Source organism: Trichosurus vulpecula, chromosome 1, assembly GCF_011100635.1.
Source record: "Trichosurus vulpecula isolate mTriVul1 chromosome 1, mTriVul1.pri, whole genome shotgun sequence".
Classification (NCBI taxonomy): domain Eukaryota; kingdom Metazoa; phylum Chordata; class Mammalia; order Diprotodontia; family Phalangeridae; genus Trichosurus; species Trichosurus vulpecula.
Window position 1 is genome coordinate 80,922,080 of NC_050573.1, and position 12,123 is coordinate 80,934,202.

The window sequence follows — 12,123 nt, forward strand, 5'->3', positions numbered from 1 at the left end:
GCCTGGCATACAGTAGGTGCTTAATAAATGCTTGTTGATAGACTAATTGGTGTGGTCTGGTTTCTATTATCATCCTGGTTGCCCTCTTCTAGATGTGCTCTACAAATTCATTGAATAGGGCAAAGAAGAGAGGAGGCTAGAGCCAAGGAGGGGACAGGGTAGGATGGTCATAAAGATCCACAAAATGACCCCATGCTAGCTTTATACCTTGGTTCCACTAGGTAACCAACACCGTCGCCTGGCTGGTGTCTGAGGTGTGTGGGAAAAATGGGGACTGGAGGTCGAGACATGAGCCTGGGGAAGGTTGGATAGAAGCAGTTGGGTTGGAATTTGACTGGAAAAGGGGGTCTTAAACTAGTTAGCAGCCTCTAGGTGGCACCCTAGATAGAGCTGGGCCTGGAGTCAGAAAGACCTGAATTCAAATCACGCCTCAGAGGCTCACTAGCTAGACAGTCACTTAATCTCTGTTTGCCTCAGTTTTCTCTTTAAGATGGAGATTAAATAAATAGCACTGTTGTGAGAATCAAATGACAATAGTTATAAAGTATTTAGCACAGTGCCTGGCACACAGTAAGTACTATATAAATGTTACCTGTCTTCATCATTATTAGTCGTGAATGGAGAATAGGGGTTTAGGCTTAGGTTGGGACTAAGAGGGGAAAGGGGGTCTAGGATAAAACATAGAAACTTTTTTCATCTTTCTCTTTCTTCTCCCTTCCCTCTCCTTCCTCCTTCCTTTTTTCCCTTCCTCTTTCTTTCTTTCTCTCCTTCCCTTCCTTTCCTTTTCCCTCCTTCCCTTTCTTCTCTTCTTCCCTTCCTTCTTTCCTTCTGTTCTCCCTCCTTCCCTTCTTTTCTTCTCTCCCTTCCTTTTCCCCTTCTTCCCTCTGTTCCTTTCTTCCTTCTCTCTCTCTCTTCTTCTTCCCTTCCTTCCTTCCTTTCTCTCACCTTGCCTTGCTTCCTTCATTCTCTCCCTTCCTTTCTCCCTCCCTCCCTCCCTCTGTTCCTTCCTTCCTTCCTTCCCCAGAAAGGACTCTGGAGGAGGTGGTACTTGAGCTGGACCTTGAATGCCAGGAAGAATTTCACCAGGAAGGAAATAGTAGACAAGGCATTCCAAACAGCACTAGAGATGTGTGAGTCATCTGAAGAGGTGAGTTAAAGGTGTAGGAGTGGATAAGATTCACCAAGGGAAAGTAGAGACTAGGGACAGTGATGCAAATGGACCGTTGGAAGGAACTAGGGATATTTTGCCTAAAGAAGAGAAGCTTGGGGCAGTGTGAGATAATCTCTGAAGTTATTTCCACCTCTAAATTCATATGATCCTATCTATGACAAGGTATCTTATCTTCAGAAAATGGAATTAGATTTATTCTGCTTGGTCCCAGGGGAAAGAATTTGAACTAATGGTTAGAAACTATGGATAGGCAAATATTGATCCAACATAAACATTCCTGCCCAATAACTGAATGGATTGCCTCAGTAGGTAGGGAACTCCCCATCACTGGAGGTGTTCCAGCCCAGGCTAGATGACTCCTTGTTGCAGACATTGTAGAGGAGATTCATGGGTATGTACAGGTTGGCCTAGATAATAAATTGCACATATTTATTTATATAGTAATGCCTCCTAAGCCTATGCTTTAAAAGCATACGCATCTAGGAATACCTGTATTTAGGAGGTGGAAGAAGGGAGAAAATCCTTTAGAAGAGATAGCACAGCCAGAGATAGAAGGAAAATGAGCAGTGTCTCTGAAGCCAATGGAAGTTTCCCAAAAGGAGGGAGGGGTGAGTGATGTGCTGCTGATAGGTTAAGGCTGGGAATTGAGAAGAGACTACTGGATTTGGCAATCAGGAAGTAGTTGGTGACCTTGGACAGAGCAGTTTCTGGAGAGGGAGCCAGATTGCAGGCAGCTAAGGAGAGTGTGAGTGGTGAGGGAGCGAGGATAAGGGGAGGCACTTCAATGGTGGTTTTCCAGATGGGGTTTGTCATGAGGTTTCTGAGTACCAGAAGAAGCAGCCCTTAGCCCACAAGCCCTGGGGCAGTCCTGCTGAAGGAGGCTTTAGCTTGGTCTGGCCCTTACCCTTTGAAGGCCATGGAGGCCCAGCTTCAAAAGAAGAGACCTCCCTTCCTCCTTATGGGTAGATGATGCTAAGGGTGAGGACTTGGAGAAGGGTACAGAGTGATTCAGCAGCAGTCAAGGTAGGGGCTGGAAACTCAGTCCCATATCAATCTGTCAGTGCCTTTACACTTTCAGTCTTTGCACACAGGCATGTCTGATGTCTGACTTTCTGACACTAGGTTGGGCTGGGTTGGGCTAGGCTGGGCATCTAGGGGAAGGGAGACAGAGGAGGGAGGGTAGGAAAATGGAGATTCTCTTCCTTCCCTTTATTCAACTCTCCTACCCCCACACCCTGCCCTTTAAGGGAAGGACCCAAGGGAGGAAAGAGAAGAGGGAAGGGAAAGGAAAGAGGAGGGTTATAGAAAAGGGAGGCTAGGGAAGTTGAGGGATTAGGCTATGACCTAGCACCCAGGACCCAGTGGAGTCACTGTAGCTACACCTTCCTCTTCCTAGCCTCTCCAAGGCTAGATATGTAGCCTATTACCCTCTGGGTGTCATGGCAGGGAAAGGTCCCTGTTTCAGGCTAAGTTAATTTCCCCTCCCCCGACCTTTGCCTAGTATTGAGGTGGCCATGGGCAGGGAGCCCAGAGCCTGGGCGGGAAACTAAAGAAAAACTGCCCTTCTTCAGCCCCTGGCACTGCAATGATGGGCAGAGATCAATGGGCTGATAGACTTACCTGGAATGGGTGGGGCTCTGAGAGGGGAGGAAGAGGAGAAAGTCTGGTGAATCTTCTCCTTTATCTCCCCCCCCCTTCAAATCAGTTAGGGGATCAGCACCTCCTCTAACACACTGGGCGTCTGAAGCTCCAAAATACAACATACAGTATATGGCCCCTGGAGTTGGCATATTGGCATCAAGGGACTTACAGGAACTAGGAGCAATGCGGGAGGGGGGAGGGAACAGCAATGAGTTGTAGACAAGTTCATTTAGATTCAGTGTCAGAAAAAATATTCCTAATGACAAAAGCTTGTTTCCGCGAAAGGTGGTGGATTCCCATCCCTCACTTGAGGTCTTCAAAGAAAGACCGAAAGACTTTTTAGGTATGTTGTAGAGAGGGCTCTTTTTCAGGTGTGGGTTTGAACTAGATGGAGTTTCTGAAGTCCCTTCCTACTCTGAGCTTCTGTGACTCACTCTTTCTGAGCCTCAGTTTCCTCATCTATAAAATGGGTGTGCTATAAGGTCTCTCCTCCAATCCTCTGATCATCTACATCAGAAAGGAGGCACCTGAGAAGGGAACCAGGGAACACCCCTTGGCCTCCCTCCTACTTCAGGCTGGTCCATGTTTGAGCACTAAACATTCTCCTGCCCCAGAAATCAGTGCGAACACATCGGCAGGGCCTGCCTTGACTCTAGCTCCACACAACTACCCTAGGAGGGAGGGACTCTGGGCCATGCTTCCATCCAGGGCGAGGATGGGCTGAAACCTCCTTAAAGCCTTGCAATTCTTCAGATTCAGTGAATGTGGGAATTGAAAGGGATGTTAGAGACTGAAGTTTAGCCCCTTCATTTTCTAGAGGAGAAATAGGAAACCCCAAGAGGGAAAGAAATTGCCCAGTGAGTTGGGCCAGAGCTGGAAGATCTCCAGGTCTCCTGACTCCCAATACCCATCTCTGCATGAAGCTACTTCTGTCCCCTTCTCTCCACTCTCCTTTCAGGACTGTGGTCTCTTTGGCCTAGAGAGGCCAGCCTAGCTACACCTGCTTACTCAACAGAACCTATCTGAGCATAAGGAAGGAGAATACCAACACCTCCCCCCGCCACACCCCCAATTCCAATAAGATCACTAAGAGAAACTGGATTTGTAGGACCTGAATTCAAAGCATCACACCCCTCCATCCTCACAGACATAGACAGACACACCTAGACTAAGACCAGGGACCACCCCTCCCCCATATCTCCCAGGCCAGGCAGGAATACCCCTACACACAGATACAAATGTTACACTCAGGGTTGGCCCAGGGACACCCACATACACACTCCCCAGGCTAGACAGGGATCCCCCTACACATAGACATAAATGTCACACCCAGCCTCAAGGATTCCCCTGCCTGCCCCCAAACACACAAACATGAGTCCAAGGACAACTCACTGCCCCTACCTACCCTCCCCCTATCTCTCCAGATTCCTGCACTGGACCTGGGAAGGACAACTGATGAGAGGGATGAGAAGGGAGGACAGGTTATCATCATTCCAGCAGGACCATTCAAGAGGGTGCAGAACCTAGAACCCATGAGGGACCTGGTCCTGCACCCAGCCTGGGTGGGATGTGTCCAGATCCCTGCCATCTGAGCCATTCCTATCATATTCCCAGGTCATAGGACATTTGCTTCTATTTCTCTGGACGGTTACTCATGAAGGAGTTACTCGTAGGGAGGAGGCAGGTTCCACAGCACATGTAAAGATGAACTTCCTAACCAGAAGAGCTACCCAACAATGAAATGGGCTCACTCAGTAGGGAGGGAGCTCCCTAACACTGAAAAGTTCTCAAGGAAACAATGAATAGATTTGGAATTGGAAGGAACCTGAGAGATCATTATGGCTGATGCTCTCATTTCACAGATAAGGAAACAGGTTGGGAAATGACCAGGAAAGGAAATGATTTATACAAGGTGACATGAGCAAAGTCACCAGGGTTCCACCTAGGCCCTCTGAGATCAATGTTCTTGCCACAGATCCCCTCCCCTACCCCCAACCTTCCACCTAGTTGGAGATAATAATCACTGTTTGGTCATTTAGAGCACTTTTAAGGTTTTACAAAGTATTTTACTCCCCTTGAGGCAGGTTTTCATCCTTGTTTTACAGATAAGAGAACAGGCTTAGAGTGGACAAGCAACTTGAGTAGTGTCAGAAACCCATAATTCTTTGCACTCGATCAGAATAGACTAGATGACCCCTGAGGTCCCTTTCAGCCCGTTCACTTTTATGAAAGATATACATATATGCTGCGAATGAGATTCTATGACTCTGAGTCACTCCTGGAAAGAAGGAGTGGATGAATGAATTCATCTCTGGGACTCTGACCCCTCAATTTCCAGGGCACAGTCCCCTCATTCCTAGGACTTGTTCCTTGGGAAACAAGCCCCTAGATCCTGGGACACACTCCCATCATTCCTTGAACATACTCCCCACTGGCCTCTCAGGTTCCCCCAAACTGGTCATGCCTTATCCTCTGGGTAAGGTCTGAGGGATCCTAGACCCACTTGAATCAACCTACTCTCTGCCCGAAGTTCACAGGCTTGAGAATCTGTTCCAGGGACAGCCGAGAGCCCAGACCACGCTCCACCAGAGATTCACTTTCATTTCCTTCCTCAGTTCAGTACCTTCCCAGGGCAAAGGGACAAGGGAAAAAGCATTAGATGCCCCAAGCTACAGGTCTCAAATCCTTGTAAGGGACTCCAGCTCCCAGCTTTACCCCGCCCACAATTTCCCATTCCTAAAATCAGGCCCCTAAGTTCTTGAAGGAATCCCCTATGTATTTTCCATTCAAGCCCACATTTCTTAATCCAGGAGTATTGTTCCCGTCCCCCGGCTCAGGAATCTGGGTACTTCACTTCATAACTCCCACTTTCCCACACGCCCAGGATATTTGATTCCCCTTAACTCTCCCCCTCAGAACTCAGAAGCCCGAATCCCACACTTCTTAACTAGGGATCCCTCCCTGTTACATGACACCATATTATAAAACCAGGGTTTCCTGCCTTCCTGACAGTCTCAGCGCACACCTGTAAGACTTCTCTGGACTTGATGAGTGCCAGCTCCTCCAGCCTCTGGTCCCGGCCAGCTTCACTTCTCACCTCCACACATTTAAACCTGGCACCTCCCAGCACCTTTCAGTCCTTCCCAGCCCTTAAGCGGTTGGAGAGCTGGAGGCTCCTCCCCCCGGCCAGCCCTTCCCACTCCACCTTTCCCAGCCCTGCGCCCCTTCTAGGCTTGGGGGTTCCCTGGTGGAGGAGAGGTGTTGAGGGGGAAGGGTTTAAAGGCTTGGAGGGGAGGTAGGTTAGGAATGAGCTGAGAAAGCGACGCCAGGAGGAGTGAGGGTGGTGGAAGACACTGGGAACAAAGTGCAACTGGGAAGTGACAGTAGAGCCACCCCACCCCCACCCCCCAACCCCACGCTGCGGCAGAAGGAGGGATGAGGACTTAGCCAACTCTGACTCCTAACCCCATTCCCCAGCCCCGAGGGTGGAGCAGCCTGACTCGCACTGAGCCATTCAGGTGTGCGTACATACAATTGCAGACCTACAGCATCTGCGGGGGGGGGGTTGGGGGGGTGGGGCACCCCCCGGGCCCCGAGCTGCCCGCTTGTTGTGGGAGTAGCTAGGGGTGGGGCCTGTTGCTGGGGATGGGGGAAGCCAATGGGACCAGGCACCTCCTTCCCTCCCGACGCCCAACGTCAGAGGAAAGGAATGTGGGGGTAGTGGGAGGGGGCACACAGGTAGGGCCAGGAAGGTAGCATCCCTTGACCTAGGGTGGCTGTGGGGCTGGAGACCTTGATTGGGGTAGAGGCCATCCTTCTCCCTCCCAAAACCTCACCCTCCAGCCCCGAAATGACCCAGATGAGTCGGGGCGAGGGCCAGTGGGATCCTTCCACTCTGATATGGGAAACCCTGTCCTCCCCCTTCTCGGTCTGTCAGACCTTTTGCGTGTAGGGGTGCTTCCCAGGACCCCAGTCCCTAAAGAGCTTACATGAGTCGGGGCTGGCAGCAAAGGAACCCCGGGTTCGCCTTGCCTTCACATACACCCTTTCATATCTAAACAGTTCCATCCTATCATCGTTCCATGTCTGTCAGGACCCTGTAGTCTGAGGGTTGGTTCTAGGTACCTGGCCCTAAGTAAACTGGTTGCCTATTGGAACATTGGAATGTTGAACAGATGAATCAGACTGTAGTGGTCAGCGCAGGGACCCCTACGCTACTCGGTTTCCTCCAACCCCCAGCTGTAGGTAGCCTGGTCCTCCCACTCCGGCAGGTGCTGGGGTGGGGTGGCCTAGCTGAGGAATGGTGGGGCTAGATCCAGGCTCCTGCCCCGGGAAGTTCCTCCTCTCTTCTCCCTCGACTGGCGCCTTCGGGGATAGAGGCATTTGAATCTAGTTTGCCAGGGAAATTCTGGGCGGTCTAAACTTTGCGTTCAGGCAGGAGGAAGGGGGAAGAGAGGACAGAGAGATAAGGACAGCCACAGGAGAGGAATTAGTGTTTATATAAAACTTTATTGCTGAGGTGTGAGGGTAGCGGGAGACCTCAGCCCCTGAGGGCAGGGCTGCGGGTAGACCAAGCTCCTCTGTTGCTGTTAGCAGGGCATACACAGGCACAGGTGAACGCACAGACGTGCAGACTCCCTAGAGCTGGGCACGCCCGTCAGACTCCCCCAGCGCAAGGCCTCCCCAGTGCCCCGCCCCGCTCCCGTCCACGTGCACAGCCCAGCAGTCCTGGAACTGTCTCCAGGAACATATCCCCTGGAACTGGGGATGGGGGGTGGGGGTGGGGAGGGAGAGATGGGTATGGCCCCATCTCCCCACCCCCACCACCCTCTCCTTCCCCTCAGCAATTGACCTCTAGATTGGTCCACAGCTCAGCTCTGCCTGGGTTGTATTCTGGTGCCCTCCAGCCCCTGCTTGCTCTCCTCTAGTTCACTCTTGCTCTGTTCTAGGCCCTGCTCTTTCCTCTCCAGTTCTTGCTCTGTCTGTCCTGGTGCCCACCCTGTAACCTCTGGTGTCTTCTCTGTCTGTCCTGCTGCCCACTCGGTGCCCTCTGCTGCCTGCTTTGTCCTTTCTGTCTCCTCTAGTGAATCTTCTAGAGCCTCATTTCCCATCCCCTTTGTTTCTTCCTTAGATCCTTCCTTTGTCCCTTCTAGTGCCCTCTCCTTCCATTCTGGTACCCACTCTGTGCCCTTCTGTGCCTGCTCTGTCTCTTCCTCCTGTAGGTTCTCTCTCTCCTCCAGTGCCTTTGATCTCCCCTTTGGTTCCAGCTCTTCCTCCTCCAGTGTCCTTTCACTCCTTTCTGGTGCCTGCTTTGTGTCCTCTGGTGCCCATTCTGCCTCTAGTCCCGGTTTTATCTCCTTCGCTTCCTTCTGTGCTTCTTTCTCCAGCACCTGTCCTGTGCCCTCCAGTGCCCACTCTGTCTCTAGTACCACAGCTGTCTCCTCCAGCACCTGCTGTGCTTCTTTCTCTAGTTCCTGTCCTGTGCCTTCCCATGCCCCCTCTGCTCCTTTCCCACCTGCCTTCTCTGTTTCCTCTGGTGCCCGATCTTTGCTGTCCAGTGCCTGCTCTGTCTTTGATGCCTGCTGTATCTCCTCTGTTACCTGCTTTTTTGCTTTCTCTGGCATATGTTCTGACTCCTCTGGTGCCTGCTGTGTACCTTCTAGTGCCTTCTCTGTGCTTTCTGGGTCAGGTACCTGCCCTGTGCCCATAGGTACCCGGATAGGCTTGCTTTCCACTGATACCTCAATAGCTGCTCTGGGCTTGCTATCAGTGCTACTAGTGAGCGGTGTGGTGCTGAAGGGGCGGGGTGCCCTGTCCCCAGACCGGGTTCTCCGAAGCACTGACTGTAAGAGGGAAGACAGAAGAGCTGGCATCAGTGTCTTGGCCCCACCCTCACGTCCACCCTTGCCCTTTCCTGTCCTGGGTGCTACCTTCCCTCTCTCTCCACCCCCTGCTTGGGGTAGGTGTATGTCAGTGGCCATGGCCAGGGAGGAGTCTATACTCAGGAAGCTATCACTGGCTGAGGGAGGTTCCAGAGGGGGGAATGTCAGGAACCTTGGTGGCAGGAAACAATGGGGTCAAGGGATCCCAGAGGAGAAACTAACCTGACTATCCAGATGCCTTCCTGCCTATCATGCATCAATCTCACCTTTCGGGCCTGGGGGCTGTTGGGGGCTGAGGCGCTGCTGGAAAGACTGAGGTTAGAGGCAGAGCAGCTCCGAGACAAGCTTTTGGGAGGGGGATCAGGGGTCCCATCTGGAGTCAGGAACTTCTCATTAATCTTCAGGTTAGTTCGTCCCTTCACTGGCAGAAAGAGAGGGGGAAGGCCAAAAGGTTACATGCATTTGGGTGGGGTGGGGTGGGGGTGGGGAGAGGAGAGAGGAGAGAGGGTTTAGCAGTGTCTCTACTCACTTTACCACCTTCCCCCTATTCTCTCCCTTGGCCTTCAAGACACCTTACTGATTTTCCTGTTCTTGCCTTCATATGGCCAGGTCTTTCTACATGGCTTCTTACTCATGGTCCTCTGGCTTGTCCTGGCCCTCATTTTTCAGGTATGCCCTTACCCTAGCTGGCCCAACTAATTCTGATGTGGCCACACTAAACTTTTCAGACCTCCCCCCACTCCACATTCTACTCTGCATTGACCACCAATGGTCAAGCCCCATTCTTGTGTCTGCCTTACATCTCCATCCTCCTATGCCCATAGCTCCTTAGCTCATATCCAGGGCCTGCTTCCATTTTGAAAATCCCATCTAGGGCTTCGACTCGCCTCGGAACGGGGACAACTCCTAAGCTTATGTCTCTGTCTTTAATCTCAGCCTCTGAGTCTCTCATTCCATTACCTCATTTCTACACTGGAAAAAAGTGGCTGAAAATTGCACATTGTGTAGATTATGACCCAGTACTGGATAAGTAGCTCATTGGGTGAGACTATTGGTAAATGTCTCTTTAACAACTCTGCAGGTAGATAATGAAATGGGTCTCAAGGCCTTACTAGCTTACAGATAGGCAGGCCTCAGTTTCTGCCCCAGCCCAGGATCATAGACTCATACCTTCTGTCTTAGTTTTGTAGAGGGCCTTGGTTTTGTCCCAAGCCTTTCCCCAGCATTCTACCCTAGTCCCAGATTAAGAAGATCTCCTCCAGATTCTGTCTTTGCTATAGGGCTTGACCACAAGGCTAGACTCCCCTTGTCTATACCTCTGCCGCACAGCAGGCAGGCCTCATGGTACCTCACAGGATACATCATCACCACCTACTAGGAATTTGGACCTTGAAGGCGGTCGTTGAACCTTCTATTCACCTGCCTACCTTAACAATCTTCTAACCACTGATAATCTGCCTCTGCTTGTTCATCAATGGTTAACATGGTGCCCCACCCCCACCCCAGACTCTTCCCTATCCCAGTGATTCTGAACCCTCAGCCCCAGGTATACAAACCTTGTTTCCACTCTCCTCCTTCTATTTCCCGTTCCAGATATCTCTGCCCCGTCCACCGTTTTCAATGGAATGCCTGCTCCATAATTAACGCATTTGTTTTTGTCCTAAACCTTTTCCTTTCCTGGTCCTCCCATTTTCTGGCTCCCACTGAGACATGGCTTCTGTCTGATGACAATGACTTTTCCAGTTGGACTTTCATTCATTGGTTGTGTTGGGGATTCTGAATATCCTTTGCTCTCCATTGCCACTTCTGGACTCTCCCTCAACCACCATCACTCAGCAGACTCCTCCGTTGATGTTCATACAATCCAAATCTATCATTCAAACCAGATCCAGGTGGCCTTTATCTACTGACCCCAAAGAACACTGTCCTTCCATCTTTAATGAGTTCAGTGCCTGGATCACAGTCTTTGTCTCTACCTTGATGCTCTCTCAACTACCCTAACATACCAGTTCCTCAGATCACTTAGTTCTTATGATCTATTCCTCCACTCTGACTCAGCTACACAGAGATCTCAGCCTTGGTCTTGCCATTACTTACAAGTAATGTTCATGGCTTGTGAAATTCCTTTATTTGATCATAACCTTTTAGCATTCCATCTTTCCCTATGCCTAATGACCTGTAACTCCATTCATCACCCTCACCATGATTTCTAATCCCTCTACTCCTGAGTTCTCTCCCAGGCCATCAACTCTGCACTGGCTATGCTCCCCTCCCTTCCCTATCTTGATCATGTGTTCAACTCCACACTTTCCTCTACTCTTGAATTCCTTGCTCCCTTCTTGCTGACTACATTCTGCCAAGCCTCATCCTTAGATTACTCCCACCATCCGCCTCCTTGTCCTATTCATGTGCTACTGAATAGAGTTAAGAAGAAATCATGGAACCACGCTGACTGCACCCACTGCAAATTTATACTACATAATCTCAATTGGGTCCTCACTGCAGCAAAATAATCCTTTTACATCTCCTAAATTGATTCACTATCCCACTTGCCACAGTTGCTATTCTAAGCCTTTTCATCTCTCCTCATGACTCCCATGGACCTAATACCCCCAGTCTCTCAGGTGAAGATCTCATTGCAGATTTCACACACAAAAAATGAGGACATTCATAGAAAGCAGCTTCTTCTCAGCTCTTCTTTCTACATTACTCAGACATCTCTCAATATTTCTTCCTCCACCCCTGTCTCAGCCAAGTGGCTCTCCTTGACAGGGCAAGCAAGCACTTTTTGTATGCTCTCTTGGTCACACCCCCTCTTCTCTCCTACTGCACATTGTCTCCTTTATCATCCCGACTCTAATCTTCAGCTGCTTCCTATCTATTGGCTTCTTCCTTGCTACTTACAAGCATGCTCATGTCTGCCCAGTTCTTGAAAAATCTTCACTTGATCCTTCCATCCCCAGTAGCTACCACCCTATATCTCTTCTCACATTTTCAGTTAAACTCCTTGAGAAAACTGTCCATACCAGGTGCTTCCATTTTCTATTCTGTTAACTTGGTTCTAAACCCCCTGCAGTCTAGCACTCAACTGAAAATGCTCTCTCCAGAGTTACTGATAAGCTCTTAGTTGCCTTGATTATGGCCTTTTCTCGGTGCTCATTCTCTTGGATATTTCTCCTTTCTAGGTTTTTGTGACAGTACTTTCTCCTGGTTCTCTTCCTACCTATCTGACCACTCCTTGGTCTCCATTGCTGGCTCTTCCTCTAGGTCATGCCCCCAGTAATGGGGGGGGGTTGTCCCTCAAGGCTTTGTCCTGGGCCCTCCCCTCTTTTGTCTCTGTACTATCTTTCTTGGTGATCTCATCAGCTACCAAGGATTCAACTATCATTTCTAATTGAATGATTTCCCAGATCTTACCCAGATCCCAGA

General features: G+C 50.2%; 1 protein-coding gene across 1 annotated transcript in view; it reads right to left on the minus strand.

The window, feature by feature from the left end:
* Positions 1–7,683: 7,683 nt before the first annotated feature.
* LOC118833686 (microtubule-actin cross-linking factor 1-like) overlaps positions 7,684–12,123 on the minus strand; it is a 33,557-nt gene continuing 29,117 nt past the window's right edge. Inside the window, exons 9-10 of the mRNA XM_036741068.1 lie at positions 8,961–9,115; positions 7,684–8,655 (exon numbers count right to left, since the gene is read on the minus strand). Coding sequence (XP_036596963.1) covers positions 7,684–8,655; positions 8,961–9,115 — 1,127 coding nt within the window. The remainder of the gene's footprint in view (positions 8,656–8,960; positions 9,116–12,123) is intronic.